Source organism: Ipomoea triloba, chromosome 15 (assembly GCF_003576645.1).
Source record: "Ipomoea triloba cultivar NCNSP0323 chromosome 15, ASM357664v1".
Lineage (NCBI taxonomy): Eukaryota > Viridiplantae > Streptophyta > Magnoliopsida > Solanales > Convolvulaceae > Ipomoea > Ipomoea triloba.
In genome coordinates, this window is record NC_044930.1 from 5,771,099 (window position 1) to 5,795,276 (window position 24,178).

At 33.6% G+C, this 24,178-nt stretch overlaps 2 protein-coding genes across 2 annotated transcripts; one reads left to right on the forward strand and one right to left on the reverse strand.

Annotated features, from left to right (window-relative positions):
- Positions 1–6,473: 6,473 nt before the first annotated feature.
- LOC116006332 (NHP2-like protein 1) lies at positions 6,474–8,859 on the reverse strand. The gene is made up of 5 exons (XM_031246662.1): positions 8,746–8,859; positions 8,487–8,607; positions 8,275–8,378; positions 6,856–6,987; positions 6,474–6,771 (listed from the first exon to the last, which is right to left on the reverse strand). Exons 1-5 carry the CDS (start codon positions 8,746–8,748, stop codon positions 6,745–6,747), a joined length of 387 nt encoding a protein of 128 aa, XP_031102522.1. The 5' UTR covers positions 8,749–8,859; the 3' UTR covers positions 6,474–6,744.
- Positions 8,860–20,996: 12,137 nt separating this feature from the next.
- Positions 20,997–23,986, forward strand: LOC116007695 (protein NRT1/ PTR FAMILY 5.6-like). The gene is made up of 4 exons (XM_031248443.1): positions 20,997–21,261; positions 21,647–21,864; positions 22,053–22,597; positions 22,868–23,986. Exons 1-4 carry the CDS (start codon positions 21,102–21,104, stop codon positions 23,727–23,729), a joined length of 1,785 nt encoding a protein of 594 aa, XP_031104303.1. The 5' UTR covers positions 20,997–21,101; the 3' UTR covers positions 23,730–23,986.
- Positions 23,987–24,178: the final 192 nt, after the last annotated feature.

The window sequence follows — 24,178 nt, forward strand, 5'->3', positions numbered from 1 at the left end:
CAATTTATCATAAACAAAGAATTCAAAAAAGTGGCAATTCTGTTCCCACCTTTTTCTACGCGTGTGGGATCCACTCCACCAAAGACCCGTGTTTTCTCTTGTGGAGTGATGGTTACAGTGTTACACTGTGGATTATAGTCCACATTCTCATTGAAAAGAGGTTTTTTCCCAAAATGGTCCCTCGACTATTGTTCATTCTCAATTTTGCATTTTGACTTTTAATTGCACCTAATGTGATCCTTCGACTTTCAAAAACTCACCCAATTTGGTCCTCCATTACATATTCTGTCAAATCAGTGTTAAAATAGAGGGTATTTTCGTCCATTTACCTATTGTTAGCCTAATAAACATTGAGAAATAGTTGAGGGACCATTTTGAGAATAGTCAAGGGACCATTTTGGGAAAAACTATTTTATTTATTTCATTTTTGTTTATTTTCATTTTTTTAGACTCTACAAAATTAGAATTTCTATACATTTTTTTCTTACAAATATAAATAGTTAAAATCGCGCAATCCAATCTCAAAATTTTTAATTTTCTTTACAGACTTTTCCTCTAAATATACAAACTATTCCTATGAAGTTTTACAATAAGTTCCGTAAATTTCATAAATACTCATATACTTCTTTTTTTATTCTTTTATTTTTTTTTATGTTCATAGACAATCAATCACTATGTATCACATTAAATATTACTTTTACCATTGAAAATAATATTTTTTTTTCAAGCGTAGACACCCAAAGAGTGTAAAATGTAGGGAAAATATTGGACCGAAAGGTAAATTTTTCTAGTAAACTTCTCAGGTGAGCCGAAAAGTAAAATCTCGTCAATGTTTCCTGTAATATTTTCTGTATTTGATTTCAAAGTAATTATTAAATTTTATATTAATTTACATTATTTAAGATATTGTATGACATCTTTTATATGTTTTTCTATTCTTATTTTTTTTATTAATTATAAATTATTAAGGCAAGTATAATTTATTTTGTAATGTGGACACATTATTTTTAATAATTTTGATTTAATTAATTATACCTTAATTATAAAAATCTTACCTAATAATTTTAGTATATTACACGGGACACAATAATTATTATAAATAATGTTTAATAATTGTCAATTTGTATTCAACAATAAAATTTATAGTTAATTTTTAAGTCAATCATAAAATCTTTTGTGCTGTGGGCACATTATTTTTAATTATTTGAGTTTAATAATATTATATCTTATTTATAAAAAAATCGAAAGTAATATATTTAGTACTACGAATGTGACTAAGAATTATTTTAATCGGTGCTTAAAAAATGAGTATTTATAAAATTTACGAAACTTATTGTAAATCTGCATAGGAATAGTTTGTATATTTAGATAGAAGGAAAAAGTCTGTAAAAAAGTTAAAAAATTTTAGGATGGATTGCACGATTTTAACTATTTATATTTGTAAGTAAAAAATTGTATAGAAATTCTAATTTTATAGAGTCTAAAAAATGAAAATAAACAAAAATGAAATAAATAAAATAGTTTTTCCCAAAATGGTCCCTTGACTATTCTCAAAATGGTCCCTCAACTATTTCTCAATGTTTATTAGGCTAACAATAGGTAAATGGACGAAAATGTCCTCCATTTTAACACTGATTTGATGGAATATGTAACGGAGGACCAAATTGGGTGAGTTTTTGAAAGTCGAGGGACCACATTAGGTGCAATTGAAAGTCGAAATGCAAAATTGAGAATGAGCAATAGTCGAGGGACCATTTTGGGAAAAAACTCTCATTGAAAATTTACAATGTGAGTATACATAATAATTTTTAATATATTGAAAGTTTTTTTTATTGTATTATAAATTTATTTACAAATATTTATTTTTGGTATATTACAGGTTCATTTTTATGTAATGTCTAAAAATAAATCTTTAGTATATTAAAAATAAATATTCAATATACTAATATATTAAAAATGAACATTTAGTATACTAGCTACTATCTTCCTCAAAAAATATATATATACTAGTATCTTTGTGAACTTACAGCAATACATATAACATGTATTTACTAATATTACATTTAAAGTAGGAAAAATGACATATTTGGTCCTGAGTTATACCTATATTGACGACTCAGTCCCCTAGTTATAATTATATACATTTTTACCCCTCAGTTATGAGCGAAGTGGCGTGTTTGATCTCTATCATTAGGTTTTCATCTCCATTTTTTACCCCGAAGTTATGAGTGAAGTAGCGCGTTTGGTCTCTGCCTTTAGGTTTTCGTCTCCATTTTTTACCCCGAAGTTATGAGTGAAGTAGCGCGTTTGGTCTCTGCCCTTAGGTTTTCGTCTCCATTTTTTACCCCTCAATTAGAAAGTTCGCATCTTATTCTCATTATTATATTGAAACCACTTTTACAACATTAATTTTCACTTTCCTGTTTCGTATTTTGAGGTTATTCAACCCCAAAAATATTTCAATAACTCTCGTATGACTTGTTAGAAAAATGGGTCTCGTATAAAAAACTTGAGACTCAATACAAACAAAAGAACACTTGATTATCGTTTTCAAACGTGTAAAAACACATTATCTTAAAAGTTTTTAATTTTCCTTACTAAGCTTTGTGAGACCCATGGTATTCTGGGAATTTTTATTTATTTATTTTTTTTTTGAGGGTGGTATTCTGGAAATTATAATGCACAAAATAATCGTTAAAGGGACTATTATCGCGTTCTGTTGACGATTTCCCTAAAAATTAAGTTTCTATATGCTCCAAATCCAACGTTTCAATTAAGTTTCTTTATAATCAATGACTGAGAGTTAATTAAAAAAGATGGGGTAAATTTAATAATTATTTTAACATTTAAGTTTGCAATATTTCCCTTTGAATAAATTAATAGTAGGTAGGTATTGGGGTTTGTGTTGGTAGTCTTGAACTCCCAACCCTATTTTGGCTTTACCACTTTTTATTTTCTCTATTATTGTGTTTTCCTCTCGTTACTTTCACGGGCTTTTTTCCCCTCGTTACTTTCACGAGCTTTTCATTATCATTAGCATAAAGTGTTTAGTTTGGTTTCGGAAAGTGTTGATCTTATCCTGGGCGAGCAAAAAAGAATAATGACGAAGACCCAAATCTTTGATGAAGCTTTAAGCTCCTTGAAGAAACATAGCTTCCTAGTTATGAAACAGTCTGCGATTCAAGTTTTCTATAACATAGTTAGAAAAGTTGTTTCTATGTCTGACTGTAAGTAATGGTTTACCATTTCATTGATCGTTGATGTAAACGTTTTATGTTATGAATTAATGGAATAGCTACGTTTACCTTCAAAAAAAAAAAAGTTTGCAATATTTATTAAAGGTAAATGATAATTTTTTTCTTTTTAATTATATTTTTATAGCATTTTTTTACTTGAATTATTCATGTATCTATATTTGCATCCTCAATTATTTTAAAAGTGATAATTTTTTCATTTTTGTTAAATAGAATTTTGAATTGTTAAAAATAATGTAAAATAGATATTTCAAGTCAATTTGCTTCCCTAACAAATTATTGTTTATATGTGGAATCAAAATAAACGTGAGAAAGAACAAACACCCAAATATTATAATTATAATTTTAAGCTAATGCTAGCTATGGAATTAAGACTTAAACACAATTAACTCATTATTGCTAAATTTCTGTTTAAGCCTTAATTGTGTTACTATCATTAGCTTAAAATTATAATTATAATTATAATTTAGCAATAATGAATGATTTATATTTAAATTTTAATTCTATTGCTAGAATTAGTTTCAAATTATAAGAGAAAATGGTCAAATACACCCTTAAACAATATACCAAAATGTAATTAGGCAATCAAACTTTAAAAAGTACCATTAAACATTTCAATTTATTAAATCCAATCAAATAAGTCCTATTTACAAGTAACCAACAGGTTACCGGTAAAATTTCAATGATGTGATATGCAAATTAAACCCCTGTCCACCATCACACGCCGCCCTTGATTGCCTTCTCTAATAGACGAAGAATGTGACCAGACTGTCTTTTTAAAGGTTCCCCGATCAATGAAGAAGACGACGGAGATAATCCCTCATAAAAATTATGAACAAATCTAGACTTTTTATACTTCTCAATTAATAACCTTATATATATATACACAGCGAATACAGAGTGAGGCAATGAGGGGTTTCCCCACCCTCAACAAGGTTTAGAAAAATATTCGGAGCCATATTGTCCAAAATTTATTCATGTCCTTGTCCCTGTATTCATCTAGACAGGAAATCAGGTCCTCATTGGTAAAATTACCATCCTTACCTTCAAGTTTTCAACTATGCTAATGGTCAGAATTTTTTATATTATCATAGTTTTAGATCACATAAATATCATTTTAAAATTTGATTATTAGATTCATAAAGTTCAGGCTTTCATATCACCGACGAGGAAGAAACGATGATTACTTTATTAGAATTTGTGGGGACTACAACAGAATTTACCAAAATCGATAAATGAAGAATTTATTTGACCATAAAAGAATAATTTTTACAATAAACTCTGAAAATTAGGGTTTTTTTTTTTTGGTTTTTGTGAGAAAAGAAACTTGTAGTCAAGGATGTGTATTGAGTAACCCTGCCTTGTGATTCTAGTCGACAAAGAATCACAAGAAGGTAATTCTACCTAGGTTGCACATAGTTGATCAGTTCAAATTAAGAAGACAATAGGTCTCTCCTGCGAGAAGTTGAACTTGAAAAACTTGTGATTACCAAGCCAACAACCTGACCAAATTGACTAGGATTGTCCCCTAAATTATAATATTAGTAACTATATAATCGCAAATTATATCGTGGAGTAGGGTCCACAGTTCGCATTGTGAACCTTGTTCCAAAACGACATTATTTTGTTCAAATTAGTGCTACCTTTTTTTCTCCATCTATTTAACTAACATTCATTTATGCAGTACGTACATAATTTATTAACTGTAGATACATAAACTTACATCTGAGTACATAATCTATTAAATTAAATATAAATATATTCTGTCAAGTAATTCCAACATTATTCTAATTAAGTTCGTAATATATGAATTGTATGTAAATAAACTTAAAGCTAAAGGTTTATAAATTAAGTACATGTAATCATGATTATAGTATAATTTTAAGAGATATTTATAGACTTGGACATATATTTAACATATTATATACATGCAATTAACATATTATGTAATTATGAACTTTTGGTACTAACATTGTTTCTAATTGCGCAAAGAAAAGAACAACACTAAAGACACCGTTTATGTGAATTATGAAATGATGATTAAGAAGTAACATTGTCATTATACACATGGACTTAGATGAGTACAAGATTCATGACCATCACTACATAAACATTGAGTTTCAACTAATTTCGGTATCACAATACCTATTATAATAAATTTATTATTTACGGGATATTTATACAATCAAATAAATTGAATTTAACTCTCAAAAAATAAATTGAATTTAAAAGAGGTTATTACAATGAATAGAATTAAGCATAAATTAATGAAACAATGGTGACTTTGTATTGCAAATGCAGCACTATATGCAATAATTATTTATTGATATTTGCTGGCAATTAATTAAATTCCATGCCAGCTTAGAAGCTACAATTTCAATACAGCTGGACTGTGTTAAATAAATGAGAAAATATGGATTGTCGTAGACTTTCACGTGAAACAAACAAAACCCTAGCTTTATAATTGGGGATGAATATCGCTATCTAATTAACATTTAGTCATGAGAAATATTAAATGCGCATTAATTTTTGTACACGTATTACTTTATTGAGATAGTTTGGTTGACTATTGATGATATTTATGAATTTATAAGTGGTTAATAGATATTAAAAGTCGTGGAATCATGTGAGTGTATAAAAAATTTATGTGTGATTTCCATTTGCCTCCACAATTATATATTCTTGAGAATATAGTGGACTTGAGGATTCATACCAGATAAAAATATGTTTTCTATAAAATATGTAGATATACATAGCACAAAACTATAACGGGCCTTCATGCCTTCGATGGTGGACTAGTGGAAAATGGACTATGATTAAACATTACCATATTAGTGCATTACTTAATACATCTATTCCAAATAATATTTTTTTAATGGACAAGTGTCATTGTTTTATTGATTAAAATCCCATTATATTTGGAAGTGGACCACCCAACTTTTCTTCCGAATGCTCCTTTCGATTTCTTCAAAGATATTTGGTAAAAACGTGAAAGTTGACATGCGATTGTTGAACCAATGGGATGCCATTACATTATCACATAATCGTTTGTGGTTGATATGTACTGTCTTGAATACTTCATAATTTTTTTATATATATAAATAAGTTGGTCATTCATATGAAGTATAACTCTTTCCTATATATTTAGAACTTAAAGAATCTTTAATATATTAATAGTGGTGGAATGAACCACCAGGTCAATTTGAATGAATCTACAGATATCTAACCTTCAGCCAATGCACTTGATAAAAGTACCAAACAATATATATGAAATCCTTCAAGCCAATAATACAAAATGACTGGAACAAATATATAGGTTATCCTCTCTCCTCTTTTTTTTTCTTTTCTTTTTGGCCCAAACATGAAATTCATAAAACAGACAAACACATGATAGCATCACGGGGAAAACTTGGTCAGTCAAAGCCTCACAGTTAATCTAATCTGATGTAGTGTTCATGAGGCCCATCATGCTGAAATGACTTTCTGCCATTTATATCAGGAGCTTCTCAATAGCATCCTGCACCCACAAAGAAAAAGGGAACAGGGCTTACTTTGTGGCCACAGGTGGTTATATTTAATAAAGGCACAATTAGATAATTACCTTCAATTGCTGTATTTGAGATTTCAACTGGCTTCCCTCGTTGCTTGTGACAGAACAAGCAATCACGGGTCGGGTAACACCACATGCTCTGCCGAGAGCTTGTTTGGAAGGGACAAACACGTAGGGGACATTCTGAAGACATGGCATAAAAGATGAGAAAAGGTTATAGCCGATTATATCCATTCGTTTAGGCAGAGAACGTGCAACTTCCACTAAAAGAATGAATACAATCAAATTACATGTAACCAGATTGATCATGCATGATATCTTAGACAAGCAGTGAAGAGTGACCATATAGTAATAACTCATATCATCAGAAGCATCATATATAATAGCAACAGAGAAAACTGTTTCACTCATACAAAAAAGAAGCATCATAACATTATGTTTCAATCATAAAAGTCAAGTGCAAAATAAAAACAGATATCAAAATAAATTTCCCGATGTAGATAACATTCTTGAATTATACAGGGGTCTTTTCTCCAGATGCCTCAAGAGAGTGGCTTAGATAGAGCCACTCCATTAAACAAACCTAGAAGGCCATACTTGTTCTTTATTCCAGGCCATACATATCTGTTTCTTCATGAGTTCTAGGATTCTAGAGTAAACGTTGGCTCAATTCTTTTGAAAATTGACAATGTTATTTCAATTTTTCCTTTTCAAATTTTATGAATCAAACTGTATATTTAAATGACTCAGCTATTAGATTGTTGATTGATACATTGAATGCCAATTTCAAAATTTCATCTAATCTACTTATTCATAAAAGGTTGTAGTGGGACAAAGAACCAGCAATCAAGGATTTAATATAAATCCAGCTTCAGAGTTCTATTGAATTTTTATGAATATTGTTCCAATAACCTGTACAGTGTTTTTATGACACATGAATTTCAGGTGAAAGGTTGCTAAGCACAGCAATGACAATGAAGCCACAGATAGACAAATAAGAAGTAACTGTAGTGTTCAGTTGTAAAGTGTTGCACTATGGCCATTAAAATCTTACCACTCACTAATAAATATGAGGCTTTGGATTATAGTTTTATAAAGTGGCTTTATCTAGGCAATTGCTTCTTTAACTTAATGTGTAAGAAAATTAATGCTTCCCTATGACCTTAGGGAAGGTCTAATATTGTAGAAAATTGTCAAACTAATATTTAAATAGATGATTGTCAATGAACTTAGTAATGGTTTTACGAAATTTTAACTTCAATTTTCACCATGAATGGAGCAGTAAAAAAGTTATAATTTAAAGCAAATTTACATGTTAAAAATCATATGCAACCCACTATTTCCTTTCTCTTAATTTGAATCTTCTACACCAAACAAATAGATAGCTCAAGGCATATGTTGCATCTTCAACTACGTCACACAAGAACACAACTCATAAACATACAAAACTACGAAGATTGAGAGTTTTACCTTATCCTCAGCGAGAAGTGGAAGATGAAGGAGGATTTCAAGTGGCTCAGTATCAGCAGCCATCACAATGAACTCAGAAATTCCCCTGTTTAGTGTCTTAGTGGCTGAAAAGCATAAGAATCAGATTTCTATTACAACTTAATACAGAATCATGCTGTCAAACCGGCACAACAAAGAAGAAGATAAAGCAAAGCATAAAAACTGAAAATAACCTTCATTGGCCCCCTTTTTAAGCTGCTTATAGTTGGCAGCTTGCTGAACCAGGTCCATTATTGTTGTGGTGAGCTGCGCATCGGCCAGCGGATATGCTTTTGGGTTCACAGCTTCGGTAGCCTATACAGAGAAAATACAATTATACAGAAAACACATTAAATTTTTTGTAAATTGAAGCAGAGTATAATCACCACGCAACAGAAAGGTAACAAAAATTCAGATACCAACTCAAAGCATCATAACGCAAAGGAATAGTACCATGGAGACTTCTAGGCTGAGAATGGAGAATTCGAGTGTGAAGACCACTAGGGTTTTGGGGAGAGCGAAATGAAACTAGGGTTTAACCTTTTAAAAAGGGATGGAAGAGGGCAGACAATATTATTTCAGTTGACATGTGGTTGGTTTCATGTTAAATGGACTCTTAAAGCCCAACTAATCGAAGGCCCAAAAAGCCCAAGCAAAAGGACTTCTACCTCCGACGGCAAATTATTGCATGGACCATGGTCCACACAGCTGTGTGGACCAAAAATAAAAAGTACATTATTTTTGTACTGAAGGTACATTATTTTTATACTGTATGTACATTATTTGATAGTATATATCAAAAAATGTACTTTCAATACAAAAATAATGTACCCTAAAATAATGTACTTACAGTACAAAATAATGTACCTTCCGTACAAAAATAATGTACTTTTTATTTTTGGTCCACACAGCTGTGTGGACCATGGTCCATGCAATAATGATTGACCTCCAACTATCCAAAGTTACGGGCAACTCATAAATGAAAAGCAAACAATTTTGCAGCGTGTTGCATTTCATAGGCTCAATAAAAAAAATTTGGAAAAACGATCAAATTCGCCATCGAACTAAACACAAAAATGCGATCAGACTATTGAACTCAATAAATGTATAATTAGATTTTTTAGAGCATCCTTATTAATTGAGTTATTTCACGGTTTTTTAGGAATTATTGTAAGGGTGATTAGGAAAGAGAAAATGGGATAAGAAGAAAAAATAAATAAAACAAATATAGTTTTTTAAAATAAATAAATAAATATAGTAGTGTGACCAATCATTAAATTTCATTTTTCTTGGAAACCTAAATAATCCCATTCTTGCAGGAGCACCCCAATCTTTTCTCTTATCTTCTCTCCCCTCCATGTGGCTTTCATTCCCTAAAATACTGTGAAATAACCACTGATGTGGTTGCTCTTAAGTAGCCAAAAATTTTCAATTATACCAAATAGCAGGTTAATCACTTCCTCAAGAGTTTATCATGCCATGTGGCGTCTACGTGGATATTAAATTAAACATATTCTTAAATTATATTTTTAGATTATCTTTTTAAATTAAACATTATTACTCTTATTTTTTAAAAAAAAAATTATTACTTTTATTATTAGTCTCCTCAAATTACATGCATGTTCCTCTAAAATCTCCCGAACCTACGAACCATATTACATAAAACAGAATATAAGCAGCAAACCTACAAACAAGAATACATAAGACAGAATATAAGCAATGCCCAAAAAAACAAATTCATTGTCATTACATAGATCACTAAAATAATAAAAGTAATAATGTTTTATTTGAAAACATGATTAAAGATAGGAATATATATATATATATATATATATATATATATATATATATATATATATATATATATATAATTTTCATTCCTAGGTTATAGGGATAGAGTAATTGTAAGATTCATAGCTAAGTGTTGGTTGTGCAGTGCTCACTTTTTACCCTTAAGCTATCATTGGCGTTGCACTTTTCTTCCTTTTATTAACTTTTCGTCTCTAAGTTATACCAAAGTTGTAAATTTTATCTTTAATGTTAAAGTGATGAAAAGTGCAACACAAATGATAGCTTAGGGATGAAAAGAGAGCTTGATCAACAATTAGGGACGAATTCTACAATTATCATATTGTATAACTTAGGGACAAAAAAGTGCAATTTTTCTTTAAAAATATGTTTAAAACCTATTGACGAAAGGAATTAACCTGCTTTTTGGTATAATTGAATAGATTTGGCTACTTGAAAGATCTAATTGCACATTTTTTTAGTTCAATTGCTAGATTGCATTTTTATGTTCAATTCGATGGTCAATTTGAACGTTTTTCCAAAAAAAAATTTACATACCCTAAAAGAATGACCAAGTGGGTGGAGTATAATTTTCGGACTTAAAAATCAAGAGTTTAATTCTTCTCAACACCCTCTTGGTCTATCCTATCGCATAAAGTCTTCCTAGTGCAATTTATTTCTCATATGTGGTTTGCCAATCATTATACGGTGAACCATTGACATAAAGTTCATTTTCAATATACTAAATGCTCGTTTTTAGTACATTGAATGCTCATTTTTTAAAAGTTCATTTTTGTATACTGAAATTCATTATTTGGTATGCTATCTATAAATGAATTTTTAATACATTAAGAATGCACATTTAGTATACTAAAAATGAACATTTATCTATAGTCCACATTGCATTGTGAATCATGATCGATAGTATGGTATAATTTGTCATGGTTTGCAAGCTATATTTTATTGCATAGGAGCTAGGATTATCCAGTGCACACTTTTAAGTAATGATTGCAGGTTTGTTCATCACCCAAATAAAAAATTTATACATAATTGAAAATCAAGAAGTTGTTGCATTGAAGTCTAAATAAGTATGTTTGGAATGGTTTATAGAGAATATTTTTGTTATTTGTTTCCAACTCAATCGATATGACTATTTCGCTAAGTCTACCTACAATATACATCATAATTTGAAGGGAAAAAAATATAATAGACGTTATAATTTAAAGAAAAAATTGAGGGTTATACTATATATTCACAATTGCAGCCCATCTCCCTCAATTTAACTTAGTTAGAGCCTAGTTTCTTGCACTCAAAGTTTTTTTCTTTTTAAATACCAAGTGGTGAAGATTAATTTTCCTAATTCGTTGTGGATGGTTATATTCACAAGTAATTTGTGATATTATTGGTACCTAATTTACTTAGGGAAAATGATTGAAATGTTGTATATTTACTTAGGTTTGAAATTAATGCGATATTATTAGTACCTAATTTACTTAGGTTGTATAATTTGTGATATTATTGGTACCCATCTCCCTCAATTTAACTTAGTTACGGCCCTAGTCTATTACAAAGACTTGAAATGTGGTAAGGGAGTACTATGTTTCTGTAATCAAGTCAAGGTGTTATAAGACTTGCTCTATTTATAATTTATTCTTAACTGTTATATTATCTTGGACGGATGTTCGATTAATATTTAATGCGTATTGTATGATTTCCACCTCAAAATGACCATTACAGTTATTAGTAGTGTCACATGACATTATTGCAACATAATCCATTAAATCCTCCTTATCATATTGTGTATTCTGAGTTCAGTTAAGATCATTACTAGCTTGGTCTAACTCTCATAGGTTGTGACTTATATGAATTGCTCCAAAGCACTTGGCACCGGTCGGGGGTGGGGGTGGGGAGGGGGCAATTCCAATGATTTGAATGAAAATAAGACATCTAAATTGTGCAGTAATAATTCACTTAAACTAACTAGTATGAGTTCAATATCCAATTAAATATAAAAGATAGAGCAAATTGTCATTTTGGTCCACTGACTATATAGGGGTCCTCTTAATTGCAGTCCACGACTTTCAAAAGTGTTAATTGCATACTCTGACTATTCAATTTCTGTCAATTTTGGTCACTCCGGCCAAATTACCGGCCAAATATCACCGGAATTTCCTAAACCTTAAAATAACGAGGGCATTTTAGTCATTTCAAACCCTATTCTTCTTCTCCGGCGAATGTACCCTCTGCTTCGTCCCGTGCGTTCTTGAACCACCATTATTTTATGATCAATCGGGATTTTTGGTTCCGAATCCGAGTCGGACATTGTTTGGGCCGGTTTGGGAGGTTTTAGAGGGGACATGGGCATGATTTGAGGTGTTTTCTCAAAAGTTTTTGGGGATGGCGGTGGAGCTCTCACTGGAGAAGTTAGTTTGGGTGGGGGATTATAATAACCCTTGAATGGTAGAGGTTGAGGGGGACTTTGAACTTTGGGTTTTGGAGAATAGGAAGTGAACTCAGTGAAGGAGAATAGGAAGTGAACGCGGCGGCGATTATTTAACTGCCAGAGAATAGGGCATTCGCGGTGAAGCTGCCAGTGGTGGAGGAGGAGACATTGCTGGCGGCGGTGTAACTGAGACAGGGGAGCGCTGACCGAAAGCCATAAATGGAGAACGTGTGGTAGGAGTTGGTGACAGCGGCGACAGTGAAACGACAGGTTTTGGTTGCGGCAGCGACGGCGATGGCGACGATGACGGTTTATTCGCCGGAGAAAAATGGTAGTTTGCCGGAGAAGATGAAATAGGGTGTGAAATGACTAAAATGCCCTTGTTATTTTGAGGTTTAGGAAATTTCGGTGAGATTTGACCGGCAATTTGGCCGGAGTGACCAAAATTGACAAAAATTAAATAGTCATGGTATGCAATTAACACTTTTGAAAGTCGTGGACTGCAATTAAGAAGACCCCTATAGTCAGTGGACCAAAATGACAATTTGCTCTAAAAGATATATAGAGTGATACTTATCCTAAGTTAGATACCTCTATACAAAATCTTGAATGTGACATTTTTTATGTGAATATATACGCAGTACTAAGTAACACATCTATCAATTTTGATGTGATTGGATGAGTGAATAAAGTTGGGTGCATGGTGGAGCAGAAGACACGAAAATTGGAAGCCAACTCAGCTTAATTGGGATTTTCTTAATCAGTCATACAATATAAATATAATTTAATATAATTGTCACAAAATATTTCATTTTTTCGCTAATAATTCTTTTAAAAAAATCAAAATTTTCTTGGTCAAGCCAATTGCACAATATCTTTCTAACAAGATTTACCCTTCATGTGTCACTAGTACAAAACAACACATACACTACACCTATAAATGCCTTTTCGCTACACCTGTAGGGGTGTAGCGGATGGAAGTGACACTAAAAGTCCTTGACTTTCCGCTACACCCGCTCGAGCGGGTGTAGTGGAAAGTCATACTAAAAATAAATAAATAAATAAATATATATATATATATATATATATATATATATATATATATATATATAATAAAGCAAAACTTTTTTGGTAATTAAAAATAGAAAATATTTCCCGCAAATTGCAGCTAGTTGTATAAATCACTAGAATTGTCGAAATTAAATTTTATATACATATATAAATTGAAACAATAACGCAAGACTCCTTAGGTGTTTAAAGCATAATGCAACCCAGTCTTGACTCTGACCATTTATTAAACTTCACGTTCAAGCTCACAAGACAACCACTTGTACCATAGCTGTATACTTTTTCAAGTTTTCACTAAACAAAAAAAAAAATCAAAATAAAAAAAAAAACAAAAAAATCTCTACAATGCCCTTGCAAGCCACATCACCTTAATTCTCTTCCTTATAGTGATATCCAAGAGGGGCTGGAGAGTCCTTAAGTTCTTGTCCTGAACCCTGGTAATGAATATCCTGCAGTGCTAGCTCCATAGCTGCCCACCAGAAAGCAACAAACAAAACTCAATTTATGTTCATTACACATTACAATAATTACTCAAAAACCAACCATTTCTATTCATAGAAATGCACTTAATTACCATACAATGCATCACCGTTCTCAACGTGTTCAAATTCCGAAAGAGGTGAAAGAATACAGTGCAGCTTCACTTTTCCACCTCGGATGTTCTGTTGATTGTGTTATCCATTAAATTAAAACCACAATTAGTTGATATCTTAAGGAACCAAAAATATATTCATTCTTCTAACAACATGTATGGCGGCCATGCTTTTATGGCCATTCATTAGGCAAATCATGAAAATTCCCAGAGTTCTCAAACCTAAAATGATAAATCCAACTTAAGGATACTGATGTGAAGATCTCTAGCAGAATGTTTGCATCCCATACTTACTGAAAGACAGCACTGACTAAATGGCTATATTAAGCTAACAACTCTCTTAAAGGATAGGCGGTATTTTAAGGACACTGATGTGAAGATTTCTTTTATTATGTTGGAGACTGTCTTGCATGATAGCAGCATTTAGATAATAAGAAGCTCCTTACCATAATCTTTAGCAGCATTCACGGCTACTACATTTGCCTCACCATTAATCCTTTTCATCTGTTCCTCGCTTCCAAAACCCCCTAATGTTGAAACAACTGATGTAGCCCCTACAAGCACGTCATCCCAGTTTACGTAGAAAACATCACCTGCAGAACACAAGTATCACCACTTCAATTTGTATTCACTATTCAGTAAATTGCAGTGAGAAACACTTGCTAAACATTGCTATAACTGAAAATTTCACTATATTTTCTTATATTTCTTTTTTGGATTGAAGATGGATCTTCCTAGTGAACCAGAAACCAAAAGAGAGTGAATGATTTGAGGGTGTAATTAGGGGAAACTAAAAATTTTGTACTTAACATTTATACTAGAAGTGCAAGCAAGAAGCTATTACTATTTTGGAATGCTTATGATGAGATCCAGCACTCAGCAGGGTGAGATTGAGTAGAAAGGTATAGATAACTACAAATACATTATATATATATATATATATATAGGATAATTCTCCCTGTTGTATTCCAATGATAGCCAAAGTTTCTAGGGTGACAAATGAATACAAAAGAAACCAATTTTATATTGTATTCTTCAAAGTATTAATTTGCAGTTTCATTTATAAGTAGCCTGTTGGAGGCACAAGGAAGACAGAACCTGCCTGAAATCCAAGTGACTTGATCTACCCATGATTCCGAGTATGAGGGACGGCCTGATCTGCAAAAGTTAAAAAGTTTGGTAATTCAAATTACTAGAGAAAAATAGATAAAAGTATAAATGCAACTACATAAAACTTTCATAATCAACAGTCGCTAGCAGCAGAATAATAAAGGCCATTCTAATCATTGAAATCACCATTGACGCCCAGAGAAAGATTTCAAAGACCTGCTCAGACACAGATACATTAAAGAGAGAGTGAGGAGAGAATACGAGTATAGAGAAGCCCTGGTTTTTAGACTTAGAGGAGAGGAAATGGAGAGGAGCGGGGACGGCAGATCTGGTTTTCTCCTCAAATGGCGTGGGGGCGTCGGCGGCGGCGGCTGAAGAACCTCCGGTCGGGTGGCGTCAGCGACGGCGGAGAGCGAACGGTGAGCGCCGTCGGCGGTGTGAGGCGTCGGCTCTCCTCGAACGGCGGCAGCAGCGGCTGAATGCGGCGGCTCTCCGGAGGGAAAGAAGACGACGGCAGCAGATCTGTTTGTGAACAACGAGGTCGTGAAGCTCCTCAGATCTCCGGAGGGAAAGAATGAGGCTCCTCAGATCTGTTTGTGAAGGTCGTGAAGCTCCTCAGATCTCCTAAGTTTTTTTTTTGTTGAAAAATAATGGCTTCTCCTCAGATTTGTTTTGCGCTTAAGTTGGGTAGAAGTGGGTCGACTTTCCGCGGCACCCACTCGGAAAGTAAATTATTATTTAAATCATTTACTTTCCGCGGCACCTACTCCCTATAGGTGCAGCGGAAAATTAATTAATATTTTAATTATTTACTTTTCGCGGCACCCGTTCTCGGTGGGTGTTGCGAAAAGTAGTATCTTTTATTTATTTTTAAGAATACACTACACCTCTTTTAACAGGTGTAGTGTAAAATTACTCTTATATGATCAAATTTGTAGTAGTGTGTGGTGTTGGTTTTGTGACCCGGGGTAGTTACTCGGCATGCCAACATAAACGATTAGTCAATGAAAGATAAATAATATCAAAGTGGGGGGTTTCATTGTGCGCATTAAGCAAATGTCTAGCTTCTGTGTTCGGTTGAGTTACCATGATTTACATCCTCCGAGATATTTTGTCGGGTCGGGAGTGGGGGGCTCTTGGGGTTGGGGATTCAACCTTTTGGGAGCAAAGATAAATAATGAATAGAAAAAATAAAGAGAGACTCTGTAATTTTAACGTGGAAATCGAAAGGTGAAAATCACGTACCTTTTTGGACGGTGTCAAGCCAGAAATTCACTATTTTGTTGATAGTTTTTGTATATGTTGTTTTGCTCTTTTCTCTAGAGAGATGGAGCCCCATCCTTGTCTTTTTTCCTCATCTTTTGTACTATAAGAATAGATGGTGAGTAAACCTACAATAATGGGGTAATTTATAGGTAATTAAATGGATTTATACATAATGAATTGGTGATTAATGTGATTTAATGTCATAATGAGATGGAAAGGTTATGGACGGATAATTTAGCTATGGAGCTAATATTGGCTGATCACGTTCCGAGTACTATGCCCAACTACTGGTTAGGTGGTACCGACCGGATACCAACATTAATTAGTTATTCATCATGTGGTTTACATGCTATATATACAAGAGCTACGGTTACATACATAACATACACCATCATATAGTGATCGTGGATTTTCCTCGTTGGCTCATCCCAACTAAGTCATATCCGGTCCCAATTATTATGTTTGAGTAATTGAGTTTAATTAGAAAGGAGGGTTGATTAATTAAAGGCTAAAGCTAAAGCATGGCCCATAACTACAGTCAACCTAGCTTTCTTATTCCTTAGTCAGACCGCACTTACGAAATTATTGTTAAATGCCATGTGAATATTAATAAAGATATGAAATGACAAATTAATTATCAATATCAAGGAATTTTGTCAGTTCAATGATATGATATAAATTTAGAACTCAGTATAAATGTATAGTTCTTTTCAGTTTTCAATCGTACAAAAATGGATAACACATTTGAATCCTAAATAGTCAAGTTTAATACGATTGTTAGTTAGATTCTCCAAGATTATTGTATTCATCACATTGCACCTTTATAATAAATGTAAAGTTTTTTTTTATCGAATCTGTTTAAACTTTTACTGCTTTTGATTGGGGACAAAAATTACGAGGGAAAAGAATTTCAATTTCATATGAAAAGAATAATGTGATAATAAAGTGAGAATTTAAATATTTAAATTCTAGTGTTTGATTTGAAGGAATAGAACTAATGAAAATTTCAATTTCAATTTCAATGTTTGGTATATATGGGAATTGAAATGTATTAAGTAATATAAAGTAAAAAATGCTCATACTTATCATTATTATTATTATTAATCTTAAATGACAAGTATATCTTGGACCCATTTACATATTCACACACACAAAAAAAAAAATTCAAATACTACTCATCGTCTATAGTATCTCTTAAACTGGACATATTGTAATTAAATTTCATGCAATTAATATGGGAAGGTTAGACATTAGTTTTAGGTTTTAAAAAAGGAATAATTTTGTCTCAAGGTTATTATTTTTTTCTTTCTAAAAATGAAGGAAATTGAAATACCAAGGGGATATGAGATTCTAATTAATTCCATGAAAATGAGGGAATTGCAATTCTCTCATTTTAAAAGAAAGAATTTACTTGCCTTTAAAATAGGGAGGAATTAGGTAGGAATGAAATTGTAATTTTCTCTGACCAAACACCTCGCTAATGTAAACAAAACATACCATTTAAACTTGATATCATAACTAGCTCACCGGCAAGAGTTATAGGTCCTGTTTGGTAAATTATCAGCCTATCAGCCAATTTTGACTTATTTGACCACTATTAGTTGTTTGGTTAATAAGCTTTTTGTAACTCCAAAATGCTAAAATTCAAAAGGCTACTCAAAGCAGCCTTTTCAATTAGCTTTTTGAGAAAAGAAATTATACCAAACAGCTATCAGCTAACAGCTAATTTATCAAACAACTTTCTACAATCAGCTAATATTATCAACAAATCATACCTTCTAACCCAAACAGCCAACCCAATCAGCCAACAACCATTTACCAAACAGGGCCATAGTGTTTTACCTAAAAAAAATGTTTGATTATTACTTATGTGGCTATGTTGAGTATAAACTAATATACAAAATAATAAGTGCAAAGTAAAAGTCGCATTAAGAATATCATGTGGAACTACCTCGATCAAAAAAGCATTGACAAAAATTAAAAACTTAAACTTATGACTATACAAGTAAAAGGAGTCATGTCCACCGACTTTATCTTTTTTTCGGCCATTCTTAAATCTTAATAACACATTCTTTTTTGAGTAATGGGGAAAACCCCACATTGTCTTATGTCCTTGGTAAAGGACCACAAAAGGGTAATTAAACCAGTTTAGACTGATCGACTTAAATTAAAAAGACCAATAAATTGCTGAAACATTACCAAGCCATGACCAACTTGATTATAAAAATTATATTATATTGTCACATGTTTCACGTACGCCTTTTTCTTACTCTGTAAAGCCTAGGCGTTAAATTATAGTTTTAGAATATATGCAATTCTAGTACAAGAACGACAAGTATAGACATATATTTCATATATTCCTGCGGGCACAGAAGTCCCACAAGAGAATGGTCATCTTCTACAGCTATACCCACACTGAAAAAGAAAAAAAGAGAAAGAAATAAATAAATTTATATTCCTATAACCCTATTTCAGTCCCCTAGGGAGTTGAATTCCGACCATAAAAGAAAAAACGAGCACGAATACCAAAACGTATATGGCACCAAAAACATATGCACTAATAACACAAAAAAAGACAGCGTCAACGCAACTGCATGCTTATTGTGGTCGGGAGCGCCGCAATTATATTGCTGGTGTGAATAACGTCGGATGCAAAATACAATGATGCAAACGTTGTCTCAGTCATTAATTGGCTCTCAAGTGTTGATGAGATTAGGAAGAATTTGGCGACCCAAGATTATATTGCACGAGTTGGTTGGATGTGATATTGATACAAGGATCAGTCATTGTGGGCATTAGCTTTTCAGACGAATCAAGTTCTTATTGTCACTCATATGATGGTTACTACTCCAAACAAATCTCACATACAATAATAACCTAACCTAGCTGGAATAGCGAGTGGAAAATGACACAGAATTTCATGGAACGAGTAAAACTCCTGTCAGGTTGTCATGTTATCCATATTGTAATTTTCGTATGATAGAAGTAAAAGAAATAATTAATAAAAGTAGTGACTCACATTTTTTTTAATAAATAAATCAGAACAAGCTAGATAAGTTGACAGTAAAAAAACAGGAGTACATGTAGTATTACTCTTAGCAATTAAGTTGACCTCGCTATCAATTATAGTGCTCATGGAATATGAAATTATACTTCTGATTCACATTATTGGTTAGAGCAAACTAAAAGTCTAAAGTCCGTGTTATTGTAGTGTTACTTATGCATCCTATGCTATCACATGCGGCACAGAATATATGCCAAGAAAATGTAGTTCACAATTAACCATTTGTTTTGATAAATTCTTTTAGACAATGGCATGGGGGATCAGGTTTCTTGCCATGCAAATGTTCTCTACAGATGTGTGCAGCAGAAGCTAAGGCTTAACCCTTCAGTGTTGAGGGAGTTTTTAAACTCCTTTATGTAGCTAAATGGTCCAGGGATATGATGGCATTAATTTACACGTGTCATTAATACCTCGACCCTAAATATGATCACATCAGATAGGTACTTTTCGAGCAAAGTACTGACTTCAATAATTCACAGTTTAAGCGTGTGAGGGCTCCAAAGAAGAATATCTACGTGTCTATGAATCAAAAAACAAGAATATTACATAATAGTCCGAGTCCGACATATCTTTACGATACAAAAGACTGTATATATAGTCTTGATACGGTCTAATGTAATTAGAAATGCCTTCCTAATAATTAAAGTAGAATAATGTTAAAATATTTGGTGTTGGATATATCCTCAAGCATTAATCAGTGAATGGAAACAAAGGATTGGAGGAAGCTGTGAGGACATATCCTAGTCCCCGGCCTATAAACAAATATGGTCGACACACACATATATGTAATGTTTTTAGGACCATTATTATTATATGGCAACTTTGTTGATCATGAATTGAAAAATAAAAAGTGGGATGTAATTTTGTGAATGGATGCTATATTCTCCTCATACTAAGGACCAAGGGCCACTCTAATGAAAGGAATCGCAACTTTTTTTCAATCTCAATCATTGTCAAGAAAAATAGTTTTTGAGTTAATATCCGATTTGGTCTTTTGACTATTAGGATTTCATCATTTTGGTCATCGACTTTCAAACTTTCTCAATTCCATCTCCAACTATTTAATTTTTTACTTAAGATAATCTTTTGTCCAAACCAAAATAGCCTTTTTAGGACCATTTTGGTCAACAATTGCATAACTAGGATGAAATTGAGCAAGCTAAGTTTTGACCGTTGAAAACCAAAATAGTGAAATCATAATAGTGGAGAGACCAAATAAGGTATTTTTGTTAATTTGCTCACAATTCTTGTGCCCCACCAAACAAATTTTGTCAATTCAAACTTTAGTTGTAGTAGTGGACTAAATGGATTCCTTATTCTTTCCCCTATATAAGAACACCAAGCCACACAGCTTCAACCACCACCAGAAACCGTTCACTACACACAGCTTCAACCCCCACCTAAAAACCATTTAGTACTCCCAGAAAAAACACATATCCTCTCCTTCTCTGCTACTACCTTGAACTACTTCAAACATCATGGATAAGACAAATGCAGAGATGAATCGCGGCCAGATTGGAGAAGAAGAAGGCGAAATCGATAACCAAAAATGGGTTTGTGATTCTTCCCTTGATCACAAAGGCAGAGTTCCTCTTCGCGCCTCCACGGGTGTCTGGAAGGCCTCTCTTTTCATCATTGGTAAGGACTAACAAATTTCATATCCAAAAGTTTTGAGCTTTTTTAGTTTCAGGGCAAAACAAGAACACTCTATAATATAATCCAGTGTAGTCTCAAGCTGATATGCTGTGCTTAGATAAGATCAAATATGTTGTGTAAAAGTAGGGAAATCTGGAAAGTATATATGTCTCAGTTAAAGTAACTAGAAGTGGGAATTATATACTGATTAATATATTATAATATATGGTTGAAAATGTTACTAGGTGGAGCAATATGCAAACTTTACAAAAAGTGTAGCACCTTAATGATTCCAGAATACTGCTACTTTGTTCTTGATTTCTATTCATTCAAATGGAATGAATGATATGGCGACTAACTAACTTTATGTTGAATTTGTTGCTTGCAGTGATTGAATTCGCGGAGCGTTTGAGTTATTTCGGGATAGCATCAAGTTTGATCATATACTTGACCAAGATTATCCATCAAGATCTGAAAACAGCAGCCAAGAATGTGAATTATTGGACTGGTGTTACCACTCTGATGCCCCTGTTTGGAGGGTTCTTAGCTGATGCATGCTTAGGCCGATTCTCTACTGTTCTTGCTTCCTCCATTGTCTACCTCCTGGTAATCTCAACTTCTTTTAAACCCCGTCTTCTAACAATAGCTGACAAAGGATTACAAGAAAGTAAACCAGTTTTGCCCAGCAGTCTGACTAAGTTGGCTGGGTTGCCTGCTTTGACTGGAATATGTATATACATTCTTAAACAAGAACACATTTATTTACTATTTTTGTTGTTTTGCTGTGGAGACAGGGCTTGCTTCTTTTGACAATGTCAAGGGTAATCCCAAGCTTGAAGCCATGTGAAGGTGATGTTTGTGGTGGACGAGGAAAGGTGCACGAGACCATATTCTTCCTGGCGATTTACTTGATATCAATTGGGACAGGAGGGCACAAGCCATCACTGGAGAGCTTTGGAGCTGATCAGTTTGATGATGATCACGCAGGAGAGAGAAAGAAGAAAATGTCTTTCTTCAATTGGTGGAACTTTGGGCTCTGCTCGGGTTTATTGATGGGTGTGACGTTGATAGTTTACGTGCAAGATCATGTTAGCTGGGCTTTAGCAGACGTAATTCTCAGTGGTGTAATGGGGTTTAGTATAGTGATCTTCTGTGTTGGCAGGCCGGTTTACCGTTTCAGGAAGGCTGCTGGGAGCCCCTTGACGCCATTGTTGCAGGTGCTTGTAGCTGCAATTAGAAAGAGGAATCTTGATTGCCCTTCTAATCATGGCCAGTTATATGAAGTCCCGAAATCAGAATATGCTCGGGGGAGGCTTCTCTGTCACACCAGAAAACTCAAGTACTAAACAAGATTCTTGTCCCCTTTTTTTTTCAATATTCTAACCCCTTGTCAGTACACTCTGTGCACAAGGGGTCTACATTTCATCTGACCAGTCAAGATCATCTAATAAGACTTTAGGATGATCTGCACATTTGATTGGTCAAAATCTTTCAATGATCTCTTAGATTTTAATAAGATTTGAATTTTCACCCTGTTGATGAAACAAGACTTTAAGGTTGTCTCAGTTTTTCAATTATTTGATTAATGTTTCTGTGTTTGGATTTTAAGGTTTTTTGACAAAGCTGCAATCGTGGAAGACAAAGCTGGGTCATCAAATCCATGGAGGCTAGCAACCGTGACGAAAGTGGAGGAGATGAAGCTGGTGATCAACATGGTTCCCATTTGGGTAACCACTTTGCCGTTCGGCATGTGCGTGGCTCAAGCCGCGACGTTCTTCATCAAGCAAGGCGCCACGTTGGACCGGAAGATCATCAACGGCTTCGAGATCCCGCCGGCGACGATCTACTCGCTGGCAGCCATCGGAATGATTATTTCCGTCGCAATCTACGACAGAATCCTCGTACCCGTCCTGAGAAAAGCCACAGGGAACGAGCGGGGGCTCACCATTCTCCAGAGAATCGGGATCGGGATGATATTCTCCGTCACGACCATGGCCGTGGCAGCACTAGTGGAACGAAAGAGACTACATTTCGTCCGAGAAAACGCAACCTCGGACTCCATGAGCGTCTTCTGGCTGGCCCCACAGTTCCTGATCATCGGAATCGGAGACGGGTTCGCGCTAGTGGGGTTACAGGAGTACTTTTACGATCAAGTTCCAGACTCGATGCGAAGCCTGGGCATCGCGTTCTATCTCAGCGTCAACGGGGCGGCGAATTTCCTCAGCAGCCTGCTGATCACGGTGGTGGACAACGTGACAGGGAAGAATGGGCGGAGCTGGTTCGGGAAGGACCTGAACAGTAGCCGGCTGGACTACTTTTACTGGCTGATGGGAGGCATCACGGCAGCGAATTTGTGCGTTTACGTCTTAGTGGCCAGGAATTATACTTACAAGAATGTGCAAAGCAAGACGACAATGGCGGTGGCCGATTGCGATGATGCTGATGATGGTGGTCGTGGCGCAATGGTCTAATTTAATTACTTCATAATAAAATCCTTAGCTTACTTGTGTTTTATTCAGTATATATATAATTGTATGTGGTGTTAGCTTTGTCTAAAATTAAATTAAATCTCAGAAGTTTAGAGGTTTAGTATAGTTGGTTCGATTGACATAAAAGTCATGATTGGAAATTTGGAGGGCACCACCAAACAAGTGTGACTTTATGATTAGACTGGTGAAGCTAGGATCACCTAAATTTATTATAAAAAAAAAAATCTCATAAGCCTAAAGTCAACAATTTGTCAAATAATAGACTGTCTCTATCTTTTTTTAAAAAAATAAAAAATTCTAGATATAATATATGCAACACTAAAATTGACTAATGCTATATTTATTCAGTAATATTTTCTCACTTTTAAAAGTGAGTCATACTTTCAAGTTATCAAATATGTAATTTCTTTACTATGTCTATCAACCTTTTT